This window comes from Gobio gobio, assembly GCF_949357685.1.
Source record: "Gobio gobio genome assembly, chromosome: 25".
Lineage (NCBI taxonomy): Eukaryota > Metazoa > Chordata > Actinopteri > Cypriniformes > Gobionidae > Gobio > Gobio gobio.
In genome coordinates, this window is record NC_137121.1 from 27,448,436 (window position 1) to 27,476,009 (window position 27,574).

General features: G+C 36.1%; 3 protein-coding genes across 3 annotated transcripts; 1 reads left to right on the forward strand and 2 right to left on the reverse strand.

The window, feature by feature from the left end:
- Window positions 1–3,943: 3,943 nt before the first annotated feature.
- Window positions 3,944–15,456, forward strand: tnnt3a (troponin T type 3a (skeletal, fast); the record flags this gene model as incomplete). The annotated part of the gene is given in 14 exon segments (XM_079808798.1): window positions 3,944–3,967; window positions 3,971–3,999; window positions 4,001–4,066; window positions 5,230–5,283; window positions 5,404–5,417; window positions 6,840–6,858; window positions 6,943–6,988; window positions 7,079–7,195; window positions 7,274–7,351; window positions 11,695–11,808; window positions 11,898–12,010; window positions 12,099–12,189; window positions 12,278–12,318; window positions 13,485–15,456. Coding segments are annotated over 14 exon segments (843 nt in total). The 3' UTR covers window positions 13,522–15,456.
- Window positions 15,080–19,056, reverse strand: myod1 (myogenic differentiation 1). The gene is made up of 3 exons (XM_079810339.1): window positions 17,106–19,056; window positions 16,125–16,203; window positions 15,080–15,985 (listed from the first exon to the last, which is right to left on the reverse strand). Exons 1-3 carry the CDS (start codon window positions 17,613–17,615, stop codon window positions 15,747–15,749), a joined length of 828 nt encoding a protein of 275 aa, XP_079666465.1. The 5' UTR covers window positions 17,616–19,056; the 3' UTR covers window positions 15,080–15,746.
- On the reverse strand, window positions 19,056–26,677 carry LOC307122292 (ferritin, middle subunit). The gene is made up of 3 exons (XM_079810340.1): window positions 26,278–26,677; window positions 25,215–25,361; window positions 19,056–20,260 (listed from the first exon to the last, which is right to left on the reverse strand). Exons 1-3 carry the CDS (start codon window positions 26,464–26,466, stop codon window positions 19,967–19,969), a joined length of 630 nt encoding a protein of 209 aa, XP_079666466.1. The 5' UTR covers window positions 26,467–26,677; the 3' UTR covers window positions 19,056–19,966.
- Window positions 26,678–27,574: the final 897 nt, after the last annotated feature.

Sequence of the window (27,574 nt, forward strand, 5' to 3'; positions counted from 1 at the left end):
ATTATTCAATGCTTTATTTAACATCACAACAGACATAAATGGAATACACAAGAGTCTACACAAGATACATGAATGATTACCATCACCGGGAAACTTGATTTATTAATGCACTCCACCTTTGCTAGCAAAACAGAAAAAGAGTATCATAGGCTATATAAAACAAAGTAATTAAATAAGCAAATTAAAGGGATAGTTCACCCAAAAAATTTAATTTTGTCATCATTTAGTCACGCTCAAGTTGTTCCAAACCTGTATGAATTTCTTTGTTCTGCTGAACACAAAGGAAGATATCTGGAAGAATGTTTGTAACCAAGCAGATCTCAGTAGTAGATCTCAGATCTGGTAGTCAATGGCTGCCGAGATCTACTTGGTTACAAACATTCTTCCAAATATCTTCCTTTGTGTTCAGCAGAAGACAGAAATTCATACAGGTTTGGAACAACTTTGGAACAACAGAATTTTCATTTTTGGGTGAACTATCCCTTTAATGAGTAAAAAAAAAAAAAAAGCAAATAAATAAGCCCACCTCGATAATATTGTGTATCGCTGATCTCACAGGCTGACGATAGGATGATATGACTATGGATCATAACTAACTGCTGAAATTCATAAATCCACTGTATGCAGAGTGGTCTGAGCGGTTTCACTAGCCCCTTGTAAATCCATTGCTTTACTTATTTAAATTAGTGCTGTCAATCGATTAAAAAAACCCAATTAAAGGGATAGTTCACCCAAAAATGAAAATTAGCCCATAATTTACTCACACTCAAGTCATCATAGGTGTATATGACATTCTTCTTTCAGACGAATAAAATCGGAGTTATCTTACTAAAGTCCAGGCTAATCCAAGCGTTATTATAGCAGTAATGTTATGTTTTTGAAGTCCATAAAAAATGCCTCTGCCCATCAAATAACATGCTCCACGCGGCTCTGGGGTGTTAATAAAAACCTTCTGAAGCGAATCGACGCGTTTGTGTAAGAAAACTATCCATATTTAAAACTTTATAAAGTAAAGTTTCGGCCGACCGCCTTCCGTGTTCAATTTATGGAAAAAGTGTTGAAAGTTCCTCTGCCGATCGAAAGACTAACGCGACCACGTCCGCTCGTCATGACGTCACGTACGCATCTTCAGTTTCACTTTCAACTTTCAAAACTTTTCCACGGAAGGCGGTCGGCTGGAACTTTACTTGATAAAGTTATAAATACGGATATTTTTCTTACACAAACGCATCGATTCACTTCAGAAGGTTTTTATTAACACCCCAGAGCCGCGTGAAGCAGTTATTCGATGGACAGGTGCATTTTTTATGGACTTCAAAAACAGAGCAACTACTACTGCTATTATAATGCTTGGATTAGCCTGGACTTTTGTAATATAACTCTGATTGTGTTCGTCTGAAAGAAGAATGTCATATACACCTGGGATGACTTGAGGGTGAGTTAATCATGAGGTAATTTTCATTTTTGGGTGAACTATCCCTTTAAATAACAGTTTTCTGTAATTAATTGAGATAAATCGCAACCTAATATTAAAGTTTTTAATATATGTTATATTGTAATACGTTCACATTAAATCTCTAAAATAATGTAGAAAGAACATAAAGACTGTATTTTTGTAATATTTGTTTAATGGCCACTTTTTATTAAGTGCTATAAATGAAGGCCAGTCTCACTGATACCAGTACTGATACTGATGTCTCTATTAAATGATTAGTTTTTTTCTGTTTTAGCCATTAATTATAGCCATTCAACATTACAGTATAACTGAAAGCTATCAATGTTAACATTTAATAGGCTAAAAGGGTTAGTTCACCCAAAAATGAAAATTCTGTCATTAATTACTAACCCTCATGTCGTTCGACACTCGTAAGACCTCCGTTCATCTTCGGAACAGAAATGAAGATATTTTAGTTGAAATCTGATGGCTCTGAAAGTCCTCCATTGGCACAATGGCACTTTACACTCTCAAGACCCTTAAAAGGTACTAAAGACGACGTTACAAAGTCCATCTCACTGCAGTGGTTCTAAAATAACTTTATGAATCGGCGAGAATAGTTTTTGTGCGCAAAAAAACCCTAAATAACGACTTACATAGTGATGACGATTTCAAAACACGGCCTCATGAAGCTTCGAAGCGTTATGAATCAGTGAGTCGAATCATGATTCGATCGCATGTCAAACCGCCAAACTGCTGAAATTTGGCAATCCAAACCACTCATTTGACTCACTGATTCATAACGCTTCGAAGCTTCATGATGCAGTGTTTTGAAATCGTCATCACTATATAAGTCGTTATTTAGGGGTTTTTTTGTGCACAAAAACTATTCTCGCCGATTCATAAAGTTATTTTAGAACCACTGTAGTGAGATGGACTTTGTAACGACGTCTTTAGTACCTTTTAAGGGTCTTGAGAGTGTAAAGTGCCATTGTGTCAATGGAGGCCTTTCAGAGCCATCAGATTTCAACTAAAATATCTTAATTTCTGTTCCGAAGATGAACGGAGGTCTTACGGGTGTCGAATGACATGAGGGTAAGTAATTAATGACAGAATTTTCATTTTTGGGTGAACTAACCCTTTAAAAAAATATAACTTTTAATTGAAGTGAACGGTGGGGACTCATGTCAACATGGGGACCTAAATTGAGTTTACAATGAAGAAACAAGCTTATAAATCATATAGAATTAGTTTTTTTTAATACATAAAAATGAGGAAAGTTTTGTGTGATGGGTAGGTTTTGGGGTAGGGTTAGTATAAGGGGATAGAATATACAGTTGAACCAGTGAACCAGACGTGTGTGTGTGTGTGTGTGTGTGTGTGTGTGTGTGTGGGCATGTTTTTGTGAAATATCAGGACACAAATGTGTATAATGACATGGGTATGACATAGATATTACAAAAAGAGGGTGAAATATGAGGACGTTCCCCATGTCCTCACTTTTCAAAATCCTTATAAATCACACAGAACAAGGTTTTTTTTCACAGAAAGTGAACTGCACAGTCTCCTGTGATAGGTAGATTTAGGGGCAGGGGCAGTGTGTGTGTGTGTGTGTGTGTGTGTGTGTTTGTTTGTGTGTGTGTGTGTGTGTGTGTGTGTGTGTGTGTGTGTGTGTGTGTGTGTGTGTGTGTGTGTGTGTGTGTGATGGGTAGGTTTAGGGGCAGGGGCAGTGTAAGGGGATAGAAAATATGGTTTGTACGGTATAAAAACCATTACGTCTATGGAATGTCCTCACATTTCACAAAAACAAACTTGTGTGTGTGTGTGTGTGTTTTATCACACTTTAATTGTTTAAAAACACTTGAATGAATGATAGCATGATCATATACTGTAGTGCAGCCAAAGGATGGCAGAAAAAAATGGATGCTGCATAATTGCATTAAATATTTTTGATGCGTTAAACAAACAAATTTTATTTTTGAAAAATAATGTAATTTTGACAGCCTTAATTGAAATATTCTATTTATTTATTAACTTTAATGAGTGTTTATTAATTGTATTTCCTGTTCTTGTGTTAATATATTTACAAATTAAGTAATGTTGGAATCCCAACAGAGAATAAAGCTTTGAGATACTAATTTTCACCTAATTGTTGAATGCAATTTAAAATAATACACAGACATGTACTGGCATATTAGTGACCTTCATGCATTTACAGTGAAAAAAAGGGAAGGTGTTCAAAACACAACATATGTGGACTGGGGAGCGAGCCCTGGGGCACACCCCACATCTATTATGTTGAAAATAACACCAAAAGATAAGCTCATCAAACTCACGTTCAGCCGTTGTGTTAATTGTGCTTGCGTAGTACCACAGCAAATATAGCAACAGTGTTTGGACACACTCCTCCAAACTTACACCTCTGTTACATTTCCTTCAACCCTCATTCATCTCCTTATTCAGTGTCTGGGCCAAGTTCTGGACCTTCCCTTTTTAACCCTTCCCACTATGGAATCTCCACCAATGGGAGATTAACACAGATCATGTGTCACTATAACAGAAATGAATGTTTGCTGAACTTTACAGCCAGTCTCCGCCAGCAGGGAGCTCACTTCTTTCAGCTTTTCTGAGGTAAGGGTGAAGGAGGGCATGAGGAGAGGGTGAGGAAATTGCGAAACCATGAAAGATTGTGTGTAGTTGTAAGACATGTTTTACAATTGTCAAGACAATTTGTGATAATTAGCATGTAAACTCTTTAGGGTTTACACAAACTCGCGGAGTTCATAAAACCTAATGTATTTAGTTAAAAGATAATTTATGGATTCTTAGTTCTAAATTGTATATATAAAATAAAGCTGGACAGCTTTAAAATGATTTTTTAAATGTATTTAAAATAACATTTATTTTAAGTTTTCTGAATGACATGATCTAATCTATATGATCTTAATAGTCTATGTCCAAATATAGAAGAGAAAAAAAAAACTTGAGATGGAACTTGGAAACTGGATCCTGAACAATGTTTGGGCCTATGAAGTGCAGCTGTCTTGTCTAAATTCTTTTTGCCCTGAGATGCTTTTATGTATTGCTCATATCCATTATTATTCAGAAGTTAACAACTGATTGATCAAACCCTGTAATTATTTCAGATTTTGTAGTTTTTTGTGTTGATTCTATATACAATCCTGCAATACATATAAATAAATATTAGTTCTGAAATTGAAAAACAACACAAAGCATCTAAAACATACGCAAATAACACTATATTTTTGTAAAGATATGCGTTTGTTTACTACTTGTTTTGTCTATTCAAGAAGATGTTCCAAAGGAAAGTGCCTTACTATTGATCTTTTCAATGACTTTTACAGTCTTGACTAGGCCAATAATCTACCGGGCAAAGTGGAAAAGTATAAGTATGGTCATTTATGCTTGATCAAATGTCAGCCAGGTCACAGGTCAGCTAATAATAAAATGTGGTCAATGCTGAGCTAAAATGACTTCACGCATCTTCTGAAAAATATAGCAGACTACTATAAACAAAAATGTAATTGTTGCCATATAACTATTTTAGAATACTATCAACGTAACTTGATAATCATGAGTATTTGCATCCTACATTCCGAGTCCTCAGTGATAGTATCGGTTATTTCATTTGGCAAAAGGTTTGACAGGTTTATGAATCACTATATATTCTCTCAATATAAAGAGACTTTGATTTTGATAGCGTTCATTACTAGACTCATTGCAGTCTTCACTTGAGGTTCTGATTTGTGCTTCATTCCCTCATTTTCTTTTAGTCTCAAAGTCCATTATCACCATGTCAGACACAGAAGAGGTGTAAGTATCATAACGTTTGTCATTTTTTTAGTCCAACTTAACTTTAAAACGTGTTTCTGTGCGTACTGAACTGTATTTGTAAGTGCACTAAAAGGGCATAATCAGGCTTCTGTTTTTTATTTTGTTTTTTACAGCGAGCATTTCGAGGGTGAGTACAATTTTTCAACGTCTTCTTGTTATTGCCAGAGCATTTAAAAAAAAAATGTAAACAATGTAATGTATCCGTTCACCATTTCTCCCTATAAACGGTAGGCAATCACAACGGGATATATGTAATAACTGTGCAATGCGCGATACTGCTGCAATGGGAATACAATCATTTCTAAAATATGTATTGCATGGATGCAACAATCATCTGTTAGTAACAACTTCTTCATATTTATATGCCTATATTTATCTTAAACAGTGTGCATTATCCATCTCCGAGTTATTATTTTTACATTATATTTGACTCATATTAATACACAATAAGGTAAATCATATGTTACGTATCTTTGCACTAAATCTGTAGTATATATTGTACAATGTGGAGTGGAAAACACGCCCCCTCATTACCATACAGACAAAATGTTTTATAAATAACTAAATGTGTAAATCGATTAATGTAAAATAATATAAACATGTAAAAATGAACACAATAATACATAAACAAGGAAGGTATTTATATTTAAAAAAAGTTATTTTTAATGTTGGCGGATTCGGTCCCCTCGTGGTATTATAGTTCCGAATAATATCTAATCTGTTCTTGTTTTCTGTTCTTGTTTATTGCTTTCTGTCATTGAAGATGGAGGTATGTAGATTACAGATGTATCCCGCTTTATCGCTTTGAAGGGACTGCTGTGTCCCATGTTACAGTTGTCTGGAGTCTCCTCCTAGTGGACAACATCTATAATGCTGTCCCTTCTCAAGGGTGGCATATTGGAGCAAGACTGCAAAAACTGCAATGATTGGCTACAGTCCTCAGAATATTTTCAAAACCATATTTTGTATAATTCTGGGCAATAACCTATTCACAGACTAGGCTATGAATTGAAAGAATATTAATTGATAACATCCGTGTCGTAACACGCTGTTTGAGTTTGCACTGCATGGCATGTACCGAAAACTGACCAACTTATTTCAAGGTGCAGCTGCTGTTTCAGAAGAAGAAGCCTCTTCAAGGAAGAAAAAAAATTATTAACGATAAAAAATATTATTAAAGAAAATAATAACTGTATGATTTGCTTTATACTTTTGTAGAACATTTTTGAAATTGGACACATTTAGCTTTAAATGTTTTAATAAATTAATATTTTAAAAAAAGAATAGTTTAAAATCACTTTTGTTTTTACTAAATTATTTAAATCTATAATAATATTTACATTTCTTCAATTGGGATTGTAACAAGTCACAGAGTTTCTGAGAATTATGGCTGTGCTTGGATGTTTGTTCTAAAATCAATGTAGATATTTAATAACTTTATTAATAATTTAATTTTCCAACATTTGAACATTGCTGTGTACCATTAACTGTATTGTTAAGCGGATTTCCCAATAATCCATATACTTGTCTCCTCTTCACCCTCAACCAGAAGAGAAGCCAAAGTACAAGTAAGTATTAGAAACTATCTTTGCACATTAATCAAAAAGATTTTAATTTAAGATATAATGCTAATAGTATTTATTTGACTCCAGGCCAAATGCACCCAAGATCCCAGATGGTGAGAAAGTGGACTTTGATGTAAGATTTCGTTTATCTTTGTCTCTCTTTAAAATGGCCACGTATTTGTTAGTGAGATAACCACATTGTTTCTTGTGTGTCTGAATGCAGGACATTCAGAAGAAACGTCAGAACAAGGATACACTTGAGCTGCAATGCCTCATCGATGCTCACTTCGAGCACAGGAAGAAGGAGGAGGAGGAACTCATCGCCCTCAAGGACAGAATTGTGAGTGAACATCACTCGAGAAGTAAAACGGTTAAGAAATCATTGAACATGAACGTGAACGTGTGTGTCTTCAAACAGGAGAAGCGCAGATCTGAGAGAGCAGAGCAGCTGAGGATTCGAACTGAAAAGGATAAGGAGCGGCAGGCGAGACGCGAGGTGTGTATCACTGACCTCTAGTGTCCATCTTCTAGCAAAAGCATGGAAATTAGTGCTCGACCGATATGTCGCCACGGCCAATTTATAACGGGATGGAATTTTTTTTTATCGGCAACACTCAAAATGGTTTTAACGAACTAATACTAAATAATAACTTTCTTAGCTATCGCCAGCATTAAGCAAATAAACATTTATATCACTTAAACAAATCTTTAAATATAAACATTTCATTAATCTTGCGAACTTTGGTGAATCCAGATGAAATGTGAATCATGTACATGTATAGTTTCTGCATAACAATCTGTCTGTGTAAAGTGGATGCGGACAGGACATACAGGATCTCAAATTTATATATAAAATGGTAAAATGAAAATTACGCAAATATCTTTATCACTTAAAAGATTTGTACATTTTTGACTTTTTTTTTAGCTGTAAGTACGTAATAATGTTAATGTTTAAATGTTGTCAATATGTTCATGTTGTACATTTCAGCATTTATCCAAACCTACCAAAAAGTAGTTATGTTTTGTACCTGTAAATGTGACATATCTATACCTATTAACAATGAGACCATGCTGATTATTTTCATGCCATATATTAACTGTGTACAGTATGCAAATTTAACCTTGTCTTTAAATGAAAAAAATATGATTCTCAGTATACACAGACTTTCCAGATTACTGCGTGCACTTCTGATTACAGTGTTTACTTCCATTCCTTTTTATTCATATTTTAAACAATTTCTTTATTTGTGAAAAATACTATAAAAGGATTACAGAATCAAGCTGTAGCAATCTATCTAAAAAATTGTTATTATTTATTCCTAATTTTTGGGATGTCACGATACCAAAATTCCACTAGTCGGTACCAATACGTAAACAATTACGGTTCTCTGTACCAATTTCGGTACCACAGCAAAATGTTTTTTTTATTTTTTATTTAACTTTTTTATTTTTTATTAATTCAATTTTTATTGAAGAGTTTTTATTTATGATGATAATCATTATAAGTAAATAATACATAAACATTTAAAGGCTGTATGCTGTTTATAAGTAAACGTTGTTTAAAAAAGATCAAGTAAAAAATAGGCAACAATCTAGGCATAATTATTATTATTATTATTATTAGTAGTAGTAGCCTATTATTAACTGTACAAAAGTAGTCTAATATATTTCTGTCAATTTCTTCAAGTTAAACCAAACCGACCAAATATACTCGGGAGTCGGTAGGTACTACCGGTACATAGGGCTGTACGATTAATCGAAAAATAACCGAAACCGACATTCAGAACCTCTAACCGACGTATTTTTCCCATGACGGTTATTTCGGTTTTTACGTGACTCCGCCCCGTCATTCACATCAAGTGCAGTTTTCAGGCACACAGAGATGCAGGAGCAGTTATCTGTGTTTATAGATGCCCGGAATCACTATAGTAACTGCATGTTTTACACAGTTTATATACAGGTCAGTTAATCACCGTTCTTATAGCCTATACGCGCTGCCGCCGACACACACACACACACACGGCGCGCGCAAGCCCCGAAGCCAGATCGCTTTCACCTTCGTGCTCACAAAGTTTGTCTAGTAAATGCGTTTAAAGGCGTGTCAGTTTCAACATTTAAACGCGTGCCCGTCCTCGACTGTGTCCTCACAAAGCTTTGTCATTTGTATGTTTTAAGCCCTGCCAGTTTGAACATTAAAGCGAGTTTAGACCATCAGATGTGTATTATGTTGAACTAATGCCTGATATATTGTGACAAACGAACACTCAGACAGAAGCTCGCACATCACGTGAAGATCGCGCGCAAAGCAGCGCAGAAACGCAGTGTCAACACTGTCCTGTGACTAAAGTAAAGTCACTAAAGTCGCTTAGAAACTCAACCGTTATAGCATATATTTTAATACCTTTGAAGTACAAACCACAGCTTCATAATGAATAGAGACGGTAATGAGTAATTCACACACAATAACTCTCTCATTAATGCATTCAGATAAATGTAATGTAGGCCTACTGTGTTAATGTATAATTAACACATATTTATTTATTTATATGTATTTATCTGATGTACAAGCAGAAATCTGCTCCATAGACAATAACTGCTGAAAGTGAACCGTTTCCTTCAAGTGTTTTAAAATCACAAAGAAATGCACCTTTTCATTAGAAAAAAAAATCCACCTTTAATAGTAGAAAATATTTACAGTAAAAACCTTATCAGGAAATTACTGAACCTTACGAGGCAAAAAAAAAAAAAAAGCAAAATAATCGTTCATTAATCGTAATCGAGGTGAAATGTTCAATTAATCGAGGTTTTTATTTTTGGTCAAATCGTTACAGCCCTACCGGTACTACAGAAATGCTGGTATCGTCACATTTAAAAAATTTCAGTACCGACTTTGTACCCTACCTAATTTAGTAATTATTATGTAAAAAACAAAACACAAAAAAAAACACATTTTGGTACGAATTGAGATGTTGCCTTGTGATGCGGCACCAGAAGCGACACTAGTGTTTTTTGCTAGTTTCAGCCAAACACAGTTATCATTTTCACGTCCAGCGCCACATTTAAATAGCAAATGCACGTGCGCCCATCTGTTCGCCCATGGGTGTGCTGGACTGAAAAGAAGGTGTGTAAAAAAATTTGATATATTAAAAATAAAAGGAATCCTCTCTGGCGAAACGTTCAGTCTTTCCGCTTGCAAATTCCGCCATGTGAATAGCGAATCCGCCATCGTGCGAGCACAACTGGCTTTTAAAGGGAATGGGAAATGAGACTCTGATTTGTTTATTGCATGCTATGCCCAAAACACAGCCATGACTCATTAAGAGACTAGGGACAACCCTTTTGGACCGTGCGCCTGGCGCACTAACCGTTTTTTTCTGTCGTTAAACTAGCAAAAGTGGACACGCAGTGCACCTGCGCTTCAGACAGTGTGCTCAGATCGTTAAAATAAGGCCCTATTAGGGCTGGGCGATAAATCGATTTTATCGATTAACTCGAATGTGTAGTTTACGTCGATTTGTTTGAATGAAAATCGGTTTTCTTTTTAACATCCGCCGACGCGCCCCTCTGGCCTCCCGTAGTTCTGAATGGCCTCAGCCCGCCCCCCGCGCGTTTGCCAGAGATACACAAACAACACGGACAGTGTCATCTTACAACATACAGTGTCATTCGTAATTGGTTCGGGTTTTCGGCGTCAGTCACAGAACAAACAATACCCCGCTGCAAAGTGTGTTTTAAGTCTGAACGGAACCGCACTAACATTACTCGTTTGAGCTGCACGGACGTTTCTCAGCTCGGAGCAATAATAGACAGCGCAGCGGGAGCTCAGCTCACACACGGGCCAATCTCGTGACACCGTTACTACACAGCGCTGGGAGATCCAGTTAGATAGAGTTTGAATTCACCACAGTATTAATAACATCGCTACTGCGAGATCTAGTGGAAGCGTTCGACGCAGAATTCTGTTATAAACCACAGATATCAGATCAAACACAGCTAATGCGGAAACAACATGAGAGAAGATCAGGGGTTTCAGTCACAAATTACCAACATTCACCATGATTTACTGAAGTAACACCACGTGGATTCAATGTTGTTGTCATTATTCATCTCAGGGTTAGTACAACATTTTGAAATTGAAATTCAAGCACTTTAAGGGTTTTCAAGTGCTTCACACTTTTTCCAGCACTTCAAAGCTCAAAATATTATCTAATTTTAATTTGTTATGTTTTGATTTGTAAAACTAAAAGTTTAAAGGGGTATTGTATTGTGGAAGAAATCGTCAATTTTTTTATTTATTCCTTTAATAACCACTGAAGCTGTTGGTCAGTTCAGTGTGAGACTATAAAAGAACAATGTTAACCTATATTTAGTAAGAGCAGAATATTTACATTTTCCCTATGCTTTTTTGAACATTAGCTACTGTTGTTAATAAAAAATAATTTTATCTGAATATCAATTCATAAACCTTTGATATGTATATTGCGCCCATCTATACTGTGGAATAGTCGGGTTTATTCACATGCTGAAAGTTTTGGTCCCCAGGTATGTGCTACCAAGCCGCAAATATTTTACATAAACAATATAAAAGTTAAAACTTGTTTCAATTTCTTTGTTATCTGGAGATTTTTTAAGTAGGAGGGGGGAAAAATCTGGGATTTTTTTTTTTAGGCCATATCGCCCAGCCCTAGGCCCTATAATGCAACATCGTAACAAATTAAGTTCCTGTTTCGGAACAAAGCAAAAAATCTACAGGTCTGAAATAGCAGCACCGGCCATAAAAAAAACAAAAACAATATCGGTCGACCACTAACTGACAGAGTGTCCTGATGGTTCCCACAGGAGGAGAGGCTGAGGAAAGAGGAGGCAGATGCTAAGAAGAGAGCAGAGGAAGATGCCAAGAAGAAGTCAGCTCTGTCCAATATGGGCACCAACTACAGCAGCTACCTGCAGAAGGTCAGCTCTATTCAAAACAGTTCAAATGAACTGAGGAGAATGAATTAAAACAACTATGACTGAAACCCTGGGCTGTGTTTGTCCTTCAGGCTGACGCCAAGAAAGGTGGCAAAAAACAGACAGAGAGAGAGAAGAAGAAAAAGATCCTGGCTGACCGACGCAAGCCACTCAACGTCGACCATCTCAGCGAGGACAAACTGAAGTGAGTTCAACTCCAAACTGTTAAAGCAAGGCCGTGTAAACTGTCAGAGCGGGTCTTGCTTACTTAAGTCTTGTGTCCTGTATTTCAGAGACAAAGCACAGGAGCTGTTTGAGTGGATAAAGACCCTGGAATCTGAGAAATTTGAGCACACAGAGAGGTTGAAGAAACAGAAGTATGAGGTGAGACAACAAACAGCGAAACATTTATCTCATTGTCATCAGCAGAGGCTCATTTTGATTTCACTGATAAATCTCTGATCTTCTACAGATTACTACACTGCGCAAGAGAGTGGAGGAGCTCGGCAAATTGTAAGTTGCAGGTTTCTTGAATATTATAGCGCCCCCTGCTGTGCATGGCCTGTGTGTGACTGCTTCAGTGCATTGCCAGATCTTCTGTGATGGTGAAAACGAAGTGAACTTAGGGTACACGACAACAATGTACTAAAAATTGACAAGTTTGCGGTTTTCACAAGATCGCTGTTCACACTAATCTGCGAAAATTATTAAAAATGCTTTATTTATTAATGCCAGGCCAGTAGTTGGCAAGGTCACTTTGTAAAGAAAAACTATGCTGAACGGCTAAATGCATAACAAGTTTTCCGTTTTTAGTTAAAAACGGTGTCGTGCAAACAGCCCCTTAACAAGCAAGAACACTGCACTCACTTTGAGAACAGTACAAATTTGTATACAAAGAGACATTTGTAATACATTTTAGGGATTGCTCAAATCCTTATCAATATGCAGAAACTGAAAATATGTTTCTCTATCGTCTATAAAGTTCAACTTCTTTTGCATGTAAACCATCCATAAAATATAGAGTAACATCCTTAATGTCACAGACAACATTATTACTTCTTATTGTAAAAATGTCTTAATTATTTAATAAATTATAACTTTTTGGGGGTAATTTCATATGAAAAATATAATAAATTAAATACTTATTATTATCATTACCTTACAATGGAGGTCTAAGGGGCAAGGCAGAGGGAAACGAGAGAAATAAATGTAAAGATATAATATAAATTATAATAATAAAAATAACAAAAAAGAAAAAATATTAATAATATATATTTGCAATAGAATTGATCATTTAAATGTTAATAACACATGGAAATAAATGGAAACTCTAACCAAGAAAAAAAGGACAGTATGGATTTACACCTTGCTCCAGGACTGATGAGCAGCCAAACAAAACTAATGTAACAGTTTATGTGGCTATTTTCATTTTCACAAGTTATTTGAGTAGTTGTCCGACACATAAATTAGTTTTGTTGAATTCATTTTTGATTGGTGCTGCCAAAAAACATCATTATGATACTGTGACAGTAGGCCGAAGTGAAGCCTGGTATGTGCATGCTGTGGTGTGGAATGTAAATTCATTCATTTAAATTTCTGTGTTTTCGTCGGTCGGTCGAGTGTTAAACCAAAACATGATTTTGCTCACATGTTGTGTTTTGACTGCTTTGGCATTGCAGCAGCAAGAAGGGCGCCGGCGCTCGTCGCAGAAAGTAAGTGCGTCGTCGTGCAGGCCAAGACCACCACAATGATGATGGACAAGATACACCCTCTCTCTGTGCTGACTGGCTGCACAGGCCTCCATAGTTGTTGTTGTTGATCAACCCACACTTCATCGTCTTGGACTGTTATTTAGTTCCTTTATATGTCATGTAAATAAAGTGTGACTTAAAGCCTTAGTACTTGTTCTTATTGAAACACCAATAAAATCGTTGTTTTTTGGATGTTGTCAGCCAAGACCATTTCTTTCTAATCCCACGAGTGCAGAAACCAGGTGCGGAAGAAAATTCTGTCGCTCGAAATTCGCGCGTTTTCTTCAACAAGGATGAACATTAAAATACACGGTTTCTAAATAATGTCACACCGTCTCGTATTTAAACATAATAAGTGATTAAACTCGTGAGATTCTTACCTTATCTGTGCAAATCCTCAATTTTCAACTCCTGTCACGCCTGTAACCATAGCCTGTAACTTGACAGGCGGAGGGATAACAGCGGCCTATCCACCCTCAAGAATAATAACCTGTCCTGCGTGTCCAGAAGTTCATCCGCCTTCGACACTAGTCCCACTGTAGTACAGTCTTACATTAGTACGTTTTAGTTTGATTTTAGCCTACAAGCTGAGGTAAGTCCTACGAGTCTAATTATTCTGTGGTAATCGACAGTAACAGAGCCTGTCAATAAGCCAGTTTGCTGCCTTAAATTCTGAAGTTGAAAGGGGTTAAATAACTTTGATGACAAAGTAGGATAATGAAATGACTTATTGCTACAAGTTTTACAGTGTGACACGTATGATAATGCACAAAATGAGAAATACAAAAATATAACGTGTGCATTATGCATGGGACTAGTTCAATAGGCTACACAAGATGGTGCTGTTGCTATAATATGTCTGTCAACCGTTAGCCCTATTTTTTTTCCTTATGCGAGAAAAAAACAAATATGAAAGGATGGTTATACCTGAAATGTTAAAATATCCGTTATTAAAAAAAAAAAAAAATCTTTTTTTTATAGGCCTAGTTTTCATTAACATGATCAAACATTTAACATCGGTAGCCTATGCTAGATCATTGTTTAAACATCAGACTTGCATATTCTTATTTAAATGTATAGCCATTAGTTGAACGAAATTAACTGTTTCTGAATACGTTATCGAAACTCGATGTGAAACGAAAACTTTTTACGGGTTATTCCGACAAAAGTCTTCGAGCCGGGTAAATAATTCTAGCTTTATACGTCTATTTTGTTTAATTTGATTTCTATAGTCCACTAAACTAGAGCCAAAAAAATTGGAGAAGATTTGAGAAAAACATTCCTAAACATTCCAAAGTTTCAGGGTTCTCTGGAACTGCATGGAGAAAATGTAGGCTAAACATTTTTTTAATTGTATTTTATATGCATAATTTGTCTTTATTGTGGTAACCTTTTTATTCTTCTTTTTCTTAAAGAGCTCAACCGGAAACCAATTCACGTTCGTCTTTTTTCCTTGTCTCGCTAAAGCTGTTTGAAGCGTCATTTTATTCATGGAATAAATCACAAAATCCCATCAAATATTTGAGTATAAATAGTTATATTTTTTATTAATCCGACATTCACTCGTTTAAGAAGTATAAATATAAAGTTTAACACAAGACACAACAAGCTAGTGTTTCAAACAGGCATCATTAAATACAATATGTTTGTTCGTTTTCGTCACTTTAACAAAACAGATCTTATTTACACATATACAAAAGTGGTCCTACTATCCGTATCTGGATTACGATTCCCTCGTAAATAATTAGGAAATAAAAGGTGATGGTGACAGAAAATATATTCACAAAGGGGGGAAAATATGGTCACATTTTCACATGGATACAATAATATAAATAAGCGTAGTTAAGAAACTCACTTGCTGATTTGCCGAGCCATTTTCATAAAGGAATTAGATTTTCCACAGCATAAAAAAGAAAGAAAGAAAGATCGTTCCTAGTTTCCAGCAGTGGATCGAAAGAAGGAAAGAAAGAAAGAAAGAAAGAAAGAAAAAGAAAGAAAATTCGTTCCTATTTTTCAGCAGTGGATCGAAAGAAAGAAAGAAAGAAAGAAAGAAAGAAAGAAAGAAAGAAAATTCGTTCCTAGTTTCCAACAGTGGATCGAAATAGTCTTTCTTTTGTCGTTAAGATCGGATGCTGAATGTTTCTTGATTCAGATTGTCTCATTCAATTCGTTTTGAAATGTCGCAGATCTTTAAAGCACTTGATAGATGGGATCCTGCGCCTGCTTTTGAGGGCAGTTGGTCGGGGACTGTGCAGGGGCCCCGCTCTCACTCAGGACAGACCCCTCCTGCGGAGAACACGGGCTCCCTTCTTGCCCCTCCGGTACTGACAGCACGGGACACGCGGGGGTCTCTGTGGAAATCCGCTCCACGATGCTGGACAGACAATCCAAACTCGACACCACAGAGTTTTTATTATTCCGTGCGTCCGCTGTAAAACAAAATAAACAAGAGATTTGAACTTCAACTGATATGAGATTAAAACTTGAAATCATTTGTTTCATTTTTAATGATATTAATTAATTAGTCGATATTTATGTATTTATTTCTGGGCAGTTTTCCAAGCTTACCATTTGGCGTGTCGTTGAAGTAAGAGCTGTCATAACCGCTCCGTCTTCTCGACTGACATGTAGGGCCCATGAAATCCATCTAGAAAACACGAAAAGAAAATTACTTACTATGAAGACAATAATAAACAAATCATTTAATTATAGTTCTTTATAATTCATATGTTCAAGTGTTGCCAAATTCTAATAAAATAAAAACATGGTAGGCTACACTCTAAAAATGCTGGGTCCGTTCAACGGTTGGTTAAACATGGACAAACCCGACCGTTGGTTTACATTTTTCTAATAAAATTTTACATTTTAAACCCAACGGTTAAGTTTGACCGTTGAAAGAACCCAGCATTTTTGAGAGTGTAAAAGCCAAAGTAAAGAATACACCATTAATTAATGAATAGACATATAAATATTGACCAATACAATTAAATATTATATAATTATTATAAAACCACTAACGTCATCTATATATAAATATAAGGTAACAATTTATTTTACAGTGTCCTTGTTACATAGCCTAGTACTTAATAACAGTAAAGGATGCATAATTACATGCAACTAACCCTCAAACAAACCCTAATCCTATAGTAATTACATGTAGTTCATTTATATTACTCAGTACTTAAATCATGCTATAATTACACTGTAACAATGACATCGCAAAATAAAGTGTAACAAATATATATATATATGCACAAAAATTTTACATTTAGGGGTACAACAGCTTGTCACCGGGCCAGTGGCCTTAAAAGGACATATTTGTACCTTTTTCGCCCTTAAAAAGGTGCATACACCTTGGAGTAGAAACGTGCACCTTAAGGTATGGTAGGCTACTATAGTAAGGTACTATGAACATTTTAGGTGTAAAAACAAAAACAAAAAAAGGTACAAAGATGTCCTTTAAGAGTACTGCCGCAGTGACAAGCTGTTACCCATAAAGGTTCAATTCTTGCACATTTTTCTTGAGAGTGTATCAAATGAACTTCTCACCATGCCATCAGAGCAGTTGGATCTCGGGCTGGAGGCATCCGAGTCCCCACTGTAATGCTCCAGAACAGGGTAGTAGTTGTCCTCTTGACCCCTAAGCAGCGCCTGCAGAGACTCTATGTAACTAATGGCGTTTCTCAGAATCTCCACTTTGGGCAGCCTCTGGTTCGGGTTGGTGGACGTGCATCTCTTGAGGGTCTCGAAAGCATCGTTGACTTTGCTCAGTCGTCTCCTCTCCCTCATGGTGGCGGCTTTGCGGCGGTCAGCATTGGTTGTTTTTCTCTTGCAGGCTTTGCATGCCCACAGCAGGCACCTGCCGGCCTGATGGTGCCCACTGGGTGCCCTCACGTGCTCGTCCTCGATGTGGTGATGCTCGTCGGGCTTGAGCAGGCTCACGTGAACGAGCCTGGGGTCCAGGTCTTCAAAGAAGTGCATGTCGTTGGTATTGAAGCAAGGGTCGTCGTAGAAATCATCAGCTGATGAGATTGGGAAGGACATATCCGACAACTCCATCTTTATGTATTAAGGGAAAAAACGGATAGGCTTATAGCTACTTGAATGTTTCCCAAGTAGTAAAGTTTTTAAGGACTTTTAAGGAATATTAAAACAAATTCCTTCAGATCCTGAAACAACGTATTGCTGAAGACAACCGTTTAAAAACCGCGAGCCCTCAAAAGGTTTCTTTGCTTGTACCCTTCAGGTACTTGTTGCTGGTGAGAGATCACGGCCTGTTTATACAGCCCAACCGGTCAGGGGGCGTGTCCTGCAGATGACATTTTGACCAATGAACATGGGCGCTGAGAAAGAGGGCGTGATTTTGACGGCCTAGCACTGCAGCTAATGACGGTGCCATAAACAATGTTAAAATGACAAATTCATTTATAAATAATGATATAAGTTGTTCTTAGTGCTTTTGTCGCGTGTAGCTATATTGGACTGAAATATCATTTGTTTGATTGTCATCAAATCACAAATATCAGTTTTTCAACTCTTTTTTTTCTTCCAACAAGTAGGCTAATTACGATAATTCCCAGGAAAAATTCGAGGACTCCTTTTATATTTTCTAAGGGGATCTTTCCACTATCATTTGTTTATGATTAATACGTATATAACTGTGTAGCCTACTACTGTATTTGATAAGACGACAATCAACAGGGATATCAGTAGCTGCTAATGTAACAGAAAAAAAGTGCTCCATGCGTAAATATTGTCTTCCTACTGCTCCATAATAAAACACTCGCCTATGTAAAATGCTTCATTCATTCGGTCATTCATTGAAAATGTCAAACAAACATGAATAATAAATATTACAATATCAAATAAAATAATTTTAATCTTATAGCCTATCCTTCTTATATAGCATCCACGTTAATAATAGTTCGGACTTTTATTAATGTTAGGATGCTCATAACTGTTTGTTCAAAATTGAAAACACACTAAATAATGTTTAGTTTGTATTCTTTTGTTTAATGAAACAATGGAGCACTGTTTTATTAAACATAAGCCTACGTCTCTTTTAAACACACTCACAAACTAACAGGTTACAAATATTGTTTTAATTAATCAATTAACTATTTATTTACCACAGAAAACTTCTACTCGGTAAAGGTATTTTAGTTAATGATCTCTTTATGATGTGGCACATTTTATGTAGCGTTGCATACAAAAGCTGCTAGACGTACAACAGTCCTACACTAGGGGGCGTTAAAGAGCCAGATGAGAGTTAAAATCTTCAATTCCGTTTCAAAAGTCCCAAATATGCTGTGTTATCTGTCTTGTGTTAGTACTTGCTGCCTGAATATAGGCTACTGGAATTTGTTAAGTGAGATGGTATGTTAAAAAGTGTACAATAATAATTCCGGCAGCCTGACAACTGTGACTAAAAATCATATTGTACCGAAAAATATTTATTTTCCGTGTACCTTTTAAAGAAACAATATTCAACGGCATATGAAATGTGTACATTGTTTATTAAAACCACTGCAGGATAATATGGAAAAGTCAAAACTTAAAATAACATTTTCATTTGAAATAATGGTCACAATTCAAATACATATATGCAAATATAAAGTACTGCATGTGTTTATTTTTAAGTTACACAAACGAAGGCAAAACAACAACAAATAAATCTCTCACACAAGAAGATAAACAGACCAATGCAGTGTTCCATATATAAATGCATCTAAATGTATGGTCTGAAGAAAAAAAAAAATTCATAACACTTTAGTTTATGGTCCAATTCTCTCCATTAACTAGTTGCTTATTAGCATGTTAACGCTTGACCATATTCTACATCCCTACGTACTAACTATTAAACAGTATTAGGAGTCTATTGAGGCAAAGGTTGAAGTTAATAGTTAGTTAATAGTGAGAATTATACCCTAATCTAAAGTGTGATCCAAAAGTTGAAACTCTTATTTAAACTTCTTATTCCTGAAGTATACCTGCAGGAATGATAACTAAAATAATGGTAACACCACACATATTCACTATTAACTATAGAAGTTTTCCCTCAATCAACTCCTTATCACTGCTTATTGATAATAAGCAAGGAAGTTGTTGTAATGTTTAGGTGTGGGGTAGGGTTAAGGGATGTAGAATATAGTCGTGCAGAATAAGGCATTAATATGTGCTTTATAAGTAATAATAAACAGCCAATATTCTGGTAATATGCATGCTAATAAGCAACAACTCAATAGTGAGTATGTATTATCTAATCTTAAGTAATATCTACAATTGGAGTGGCTACTTGTTACATACAAAACTTGCACCCTTGCTCTTTTATTTTCCCTTTACGTAATCTGTCTCAGTCTATCCATTCATTCATCTGTTTAAGTGCCATATACACATGTTGCCTAGGAAGTCTAGGCAGAAGTCAGCGTCTCCTGTAGCTGGTCGATGAGGTACTCGCCGAAGCCACTTGCGTTGTCACTGGTGCAGCCCACTGTGCGAGCGCTGGTCAAGAGGTCACCTACGAGCTTGACCTTTGGGACGATGGGCTCCATGAACTGACTTTTGATTACGCTGGCGGTGTGTGGATCTCCGTACTCGCGAGCCAGTTGATTCAGCTCCACCATGACGCTCATCTCCTCTTTCCATTGGCTAAGCATGATCTCCAGGGCGGGAAGGACGGCGCACACGTTTTCAGTGACTGGCCTCTGCGCACAAACATACAATTAGTCATCAACCTAATGTTCCCTTTCAGTTGGTCACGTTTGACGTAACGCCTCCGTTCCCTCCTTCAGGGAACGAGGGTTACATATACGTAACTGAGACGTTTTAAGTTGAAACCCATCACATCCATAAGAGTTATTGTAGTTGTAGTATATGTAGTTATTTAATATTACTCAGTACTTATTTGAGACAATGTACACAAAGTACAATGTAACTACATCATTTAAAAAAAAAAAGTGTAACCAAATATCATTTTCGGTCCTGGATGCTGATTGGTCAGTATTTCTGAAATCTAAGGGTGTGTTCACACTCGGTTCACTTGGTTATTTTGGTCCGGACCAAAAAAGAAAATACATTTTGTCCTGGTTTACTTAGTGTTCACACTGTCACTTTTAAGACCGAACCTAAAGAAAAATTTTTTTTTTAATTATATTTTGCGACGGAACTTAACGAACATCTAAAACAATTCTGTGTGCTGGGCTAAATGTGATATGTATGAGATGTGTAGCTGAGAACTCATGAAGAGCTTATCAAATAAAGGAGTCAAAACAGTGGCAGGAATCCCTACACAAACCAAGATCTGCTGCGAGGAGACGCAGTTCTCACGCCTGTGACGCCTTCTACTATGATGACCAAAAACAGATATTCTTGAGCATTCTGTCGTTTTTAGGGTTGCATCTTGTGACCTCACATTCTGTTTTTGGTTCCTTTAAATGTCTTTGATCCTTGTTTTTTTCATACTTCAGTCAAACTGCACCAGAGTTAGTTTGGAAGTGGACCGAGAATGCTGAAAAGGAGGCTCCGCTTGTTTGGTGCGCACCAGGGTTCAGATGGCAGCGTTCAGAATTATTCAGATGAACCACACTAACAGAGCAATCACACCAGGGTTAGTTTCAATTGAACCAAACTTGCCAAGTGTGAACGCACCCTACAGGCTTGTGGACTTTACAGACACATGTGAGAATGCAGGTCTATGTCAAGTGTACCATTTGGGACAAGGCCAATACAGCAAAGCCTTGAGTGCCACTGAAGTTACATGTGATGTTGACTACATTTTGAGTCTGACCAATTGGTTTGGTATTCATCATGTTTGCATCACTGCAAAGCACATTTGGGCCAATGGCAAATAAATGTGTGCATGATAAGAAAAAAAAAGTTAAAGGAACACGCTACTATTTTTGAAAATAGGTTAATTTTCCAACTTCCCTAGAGTTAAACAGTTGAGTTTTACTGTTTTCGAATCCATTCAGCCGATCTCCGGATCTGGCGGTAGCACTTTTAGCATAGCTTAGCATAGATCATTGAATCTGATTAGACCGTTAGCATCTTGCTAAAAAATGACCAAAGAGTTTCAATATATTTCCTATTTTAAGCTTAACTCTTCTGTAGTTACATCGTGTACTAAGACCGACGGAAAATGAAAAATCTTATGCCCAATACAGGCTGAAATAGCTGAGCTTTTTTATTTATTTACTGAAGGCTACAAATGGAATAATATTAATTTCCAACATGTACACATTCATTATTAATCTTATGCCTAATCTGAAGAAAACGGTTTTGTTAATATTTCGTGTTTGTTAATTACATTATGAATCACATTGGCCTATTTTCAATTCAAATTGGCGAAATTAGACAAAAGTGTAGGCTAAAGTGTTGTTTAACATTTCTGACTTAAAGAAGCAGAGTCTTATCTTACATTTCTCTCACTTGACGTCGAGTCCTGCTGCTAAAATTCGCGTTTAGCCTCAGCAGATTCTGTGTGAACATAAAGCCCGCCTACTCTGATTTGATTGGTTTTCTCGAATATTTTGACATTGACGAGCGATGACAGACCAATGACGCTCAGATGAACGCACACACCTCTGCTTCTGACGTGCGCTCTGCCCGGCGCCGCTGCGGATTGAAGAACACGCTGATTAAAAGACGGGACGAAGCCGAAGCCTCCCGCCAGTTTTATATGCTTTAAAGGTTAATCACACATTTTTTAGGGGGGCTGGGGCAGAAGTTAAGGGGGGCTTAAGCCCCCCTAAAAAGGGTCTAGCACCGCCCCTGATCTGTGGAAACGACTAAACACACTGTAGCTGTTGTGTACATAAACGGCCAACATGCATAAAAAGTTTTTAGTTGAAAACGGTTTTGTGTAAACGCTAATATTTTTATTCAGCAAAGAGTAAAGACATTTTGATGTTACAAAAGTTTTATGCGTTAAATAAATGCTGTTCTTTTGAACTTTCTATTCATCAAATAATTCTGAAAAAAAAGTATAACGGTTTCCACAGAACTATTAAGCAGCACAATTGTTTTCTGTTACGAGAGATCTGCATTTTATATGTTTTGGTGGGTGTTCCAGTGTTGCCAACAATTTACCAAGAAAAGTAGCTAAAGCCTGCCCAAAAAAGTTGCTAAATGTCGCTAGATGACGTCTTGCGTTCTGCCTGCCTAATGTGTTTTCTCTCCTAATCCATGCCCACATACTGTTTTTTTTTAAATAATATAATATAACTGTCCAATAAAGACGTTCTCATTTCCTATATCTTTTTGTCAGGGTAGACATAGAGAGAGGTGTGATGGAAGGGGGGAAGCAAGACCTCGCACTCGCAGGACAGTACTGGCGACATTTGTAAAGTAACTGATGTTTGTCCAAAAAGTCGCTAGATTTGTTGCTAGTCGCTTTTTAAAAAAAAAAAATTCGCTCAAGGGGTCTGAGAAGTCGCTAAGTTGTGTTCATTAGTTTAGTTCAGTTTCCTGTTTTCAGTTGGTTTCCTTGGTTACTCATTGTTTGATTATCGTTGGAACCTGATGTTTATTAGTTTCTGTGTATTAAAGCCATGTGTTTCTTCTGTTCATTGTGTGATCTCGTCATTATTAGTTTGGCTGTTCGGTTCAGTGTTCAGTGTTTTTGTATCTAGTGTATTTTGAGTTTGTTATCATTAAACCTTCACCGCTTGAGTTTAGATCCAGACCTTTATTTGTGTTATTTGAACCAACGAGTGACATTTTCAACATTGGTAAGAAAAATAAATGTTTATTGAGCAGCAAATCATCATATTAGAAAGATTTCTAAAGGATCATGTGATGCAACACAGGAATAAATTGCATTATAAAATATATTCAAATAGAAAACAGTTATTTTAAATTGTAATAATATTTCTTACAACATTACTGTTTTACTGCACTTTTGATCAAAGCGATGCATCATTTTAATGTATTTTTGAATAAAATAGCGTTCATTTAAGTACTTTAAGTAACTTTAAATAGTTTCAAGAGCTTTGATAAACAACTCAAAAGCTCTAAATCTAAATGGATCAATCCTCATATCAGTCAATTTTTAATTGAGCTACAATTAACAAAGACAGCACACAATTGTTTCCAAGTGTGCACAACCATGACCAAGAAAGCACGGAGGAGCGGATAACAAGGTGTTCAAAATCGCTGCTGATGGACCCTCACCAGTCCCAGTCCGGATCAATTTTACACGAGTCATAAAATCAGGGAAGAGTGGATAGTAAAAAAAAAAATAGAAAGAAGTGAAAACAGGAGAGGACGCAGTGTAAAGTGACAGCATTGCGAGCGCCATGGAATCCATCTGGAACTACAATTAATGCACTGTCCTTCCGCCATCACATTAATCTCCCCAATTTTCCGGAACTCAGGGGAAACGTATACCCTAACAGGCATTAAAGGGGAGATCTCTGCAAAACCCCCCGCCGGTTTACCCCCATCGCTCTCTTTTTCTCTGCCCTCCACCCCTCTCTTAAGAGTTGTTGCCCCATACAAACAGGAGTAAAAGGATATCTTCAGGTTTTTTGAAAAGAAATAGGCTTATGGTTTTTAAACTACTTGCTTCAGAATGTTCAGAGAAGATTTAAAAGTAACATTCCCAAAATGGTTGCAGAATGATAAAATGGAATCATGTTTTCTCAACATTCCCATAACTAAGAATTTTTAAAAACATTTAAAAAACGGAACGTTTTGAGCATTCAGAAATAGTGTTCATAAAAAAAAAACAGTAATTAATTACTAGTTTATTACATCTTCAACTGTGTAATTAAGCTACTAATTACTCTGTCTAAAAAGCATTGCATTACTTATTATTAATTACTTTCTAAATCCCATATAAACCTCAACCAATTGAACATTTGGCCGAGATACAACTATTTGAAAATCTGGTATCTAAGGGTGCAAAAAAAATGGAAATATTAAGAAAATCGCTTTTAAAGTTGTCCAAAAGAAGTCCTGAGCAATGCATATTACTAATAATAATATTTAAAAAAATATATATTTACAGTAGGAAATTTGCTAAATATCTTCATAGAACATGATCTCTACTTAATATCCTAAAGATTTTTGGCATAAAAGAAAAACCGGGAGAAGATTACACAGAATTGTTCTATACAGTATTTAATGCAATTACATCAGAAAAAATAAGAGTAATCCCTTTCTTTTTCAAGGAAAAAGCTTTTTAGTTATGCATTACTCCCAACACTGCTCATAACTTAGGGATAGTTCACCCCCCAAAAAATTAAAATTACTCCATGATTCACTCACCCTCAAGTCATCCTAGGTGTATATGACTTTCTTCATTCAGACAAATACAATCGGAGTAATATCAAAAAATGTCCTGGCTCTTCCAAGTTTTATAATAGCAGTGAATGGGAGGCCAAAATTTGAAGCCCAAAAAAGTGCATCCATCAATTATAAAAATACTCCACACGGCTCTAGGGGGTTAATAAGGCCTTACTTTTTCATATGGCTTGAGGATGAGTAAATCATGGGGTACATTTTTTTATTTTTGGGTGAACCTTTAATGAGATCATTAGCAAAAGTCTATGTTTTTAAAACATATTTTTGTTCCATAACTAGGTGTTATTTCTTTCAAAAAACAATACGAGCCTTGTTCTGGTCCTCTGGTTCACAGGTTAGGTGGGCGAGTTATACCTGAATGTTCTTGCCGCAGAATTTCCCTCCCCGCTGGGACAGGTACTGCAGCATTGCCTCTGCCCGTTCCAGTTCTTTCACTGATTCCTGATGAAAATATGCAGCCACTCTGGGTAAAGACAAATCACTCTGCTCAAAGATTTTGGCCTAAAACAGAAAGGAAGACAGATCTGAGTAAGAACGAAACCGGAAAATATGCCAACCACAGTTTCCTCTAAGTGTTTCCTGTAAGTAAGTGAAGAAAATGGGTCAAATAGTCAGTCAATTGTTGCTGATATATACTTTCTTTTTTTTTTTTTCAAACCAATAAAATAAATGTCATTGTGGAAAATGAATACATTTATAGATATACTATTGATTTATTAAAGATCTGTTGACATGCCGTAAAAGATTTAGGAATGCTGGGATACACTGAATTTTTACAAAAGAATAACTTTATTATTGGTATTATTATGTACTTAAAAAGCAGTTATGAAAAAAAAGATATGCCAAATAAAAAGGTGTAGTGTAAACAATTTTGCTCTCATGTGATAAGATGCCATTTTATTGTCATTAGACCCTCATGACTGATGAGATTTGGTATTCATGATTGTACCAAGCAAAGTGTTTTTATTTTGTGTCATGGAATAATATTTTATCGAAAATATAGACTAAACGTTTTTTTTCAGAACTTGAAAAAAAATATTCTAAGAACTTATTGGCACATGAAAAGTAATATTTTAAAAGATTCGTTTTTTTTTTTAAAAGAATATAAGACATCCTATTTGTCATTTACCCAATGACATTTTAATAAAGTTAAACAGTTAGGCTATATATAATCCAGTGTTTTATATTAGGGCGACATTGATTAGCTCAGGGTGGGGGTAGCAACTTGACATGCTAAACTTTTACATAAAACGCAGTTAAGTAATGGCATATAACTTACAAATATAAAACTTTATAAAACAATGCAGTACATTAATGCAGTTTTATTCTGCAATATCCTACTGCTACGTTGATGGTTTGGGGTGTAATATAACTGTCATTGCGCATCATGTTTACAGTAGACTAGAGTTCTTCTTACCAGCGCTTCCAGTCTGTACGAGACCTCCATAAGTAAAGTGGAAACTCCACACAGACTTTCCTCCACAACAGTCGGGAAGTTTTGTCCGACCTGACTCCCAGCACTGCATACATGTGTTTTACAGAGAGGGAGGCAAGTTTTTATTCGCTTTACTCTCGGTTCCGACATGTTTACATCTGTAACGGACATCAATACTGAACGTCCTGACTGTCCTCGGTGATTTCAGCCGTTTCGTATCCTCACATGACGCTACGTCGTATTTCCGTATTGTGAAGAAATAAGTGCAGTGATGAAGTAATATTCAAAGTCGGCAGCGCTGGATAAACGTAGATGGGGGGAATACAAGGTTAAACATGCGAGCGTTTCCCGTTCATTCTGTCAAGTTCATCCGGTATTATGTGGGTGGATAAGTAGACAAGCTGCCCTAGGCTACGGACATAGTCTACCATAGTTTAGCCTACTGTTGTATTGATTCTAGAATGAGGGAATCTAGTTTTATTATCATTATTAATCATTTTATTGCTGTTTACATGCTGAATAGCCTAAATTTGTTTGCTGGTCTTGCAGCCCTTGTGGGGGGAAAAGCACAATAATAGTAATAATAATAATAATGGTTTTGAATGTGAATAATTGTTTTAATAATCTTTTGTCATGCTTTAAAGTACTATGTATTCTGATGTTGTTGACTAACACACTAAACAAGTAACTTACTTGATTATAAACTGTATTGTGTTATAAAAGTTAACATATTTTAAGGAGCCCACTAAATTGCAACTTCATTACAAATGTGTAATTTCTTCTTCTTCTTTTTCTTCTTTTTCTTCTTCTTCTTCTTCTTCTTCTTCTTCTTCTTCTTCTTCTTCTTCTTCTTCTTCTTCTTCTTCTTCTTCTTCTTCTTCTTCTTCTTTATAGTAAAATCTAAAAGTGTTTTAAAAATAACAATACAATTTTTCTTCTTTGGTTATCATTCATAAATTATAAAGAATAATATCTCACATTTCAATATGTGCATAATAAACGTACATTTTGGAAACACCTTCAAATGTTTGTTTGTGACATAAATCAATACTTTTATTCTCCAAGGACACATTTAATAAAAATGACATTAAGACATTTATAATGTTGAACAACCATTTCTATTTAAAATAGAATATATTAATGTGAAGTTTCATCTCATGCTTTCATCTCAACTCAAACTTTATCTCTAAAGCACTTTCAACACCACAATGAACCAAAGTGCTGTGCAAAGAATTATAAATGAAAACAGGCATAAAAAACACACACACAAAACAACAAG

Excerpts from the sequence above, each read along its gene's own strand:
- LOC307122292 (XM_079810340.1), bottom strand. The coding sequence starts at position 26,466 with ATGTCCGTTACAGATGTAAACATGTCGGAACCGAGAGTAAAGCGAATA. Across the intron at positions 25,362-26,277 it reads CGTACAGACTGGAAGCGCTG|GCCAAAATCTTTGAGCAGAG; the intron begins GTAAGAAGAACT and ends TTTCTGTTTTAG. Across the intron at positions 20,261-25,214 it reads TCTGCGGCAAGAACATTCAG|AGGCCAGTCACTGAAAACGT; the intron begins GTATAACTCGCC and ends GTTTGTGCGCAG.
- myod1 (XM_079810339.1), bottom strand. The coding sequence starts at position 17,615 with ATGGAGTTGTCGGATATGTCCTTCCCAATCTCATCAGCTGATGATTTC. Across the intron at positions 16,204-17,105 it reads CCAACTGCTCTGATGGCATG|ATGGATTTCATGGGCCCTAC; the intron begins GTGAGAAGTTCA and ends CGTGTTTTCTAG. Across the intron at positions 15,986-16,124 it reads CTTCAACGACACGCCAAATG|CGGACGCACGGAATAATAAA; the intron begins GTAAGCTTGGAA and ends TTTGTTTTACAG.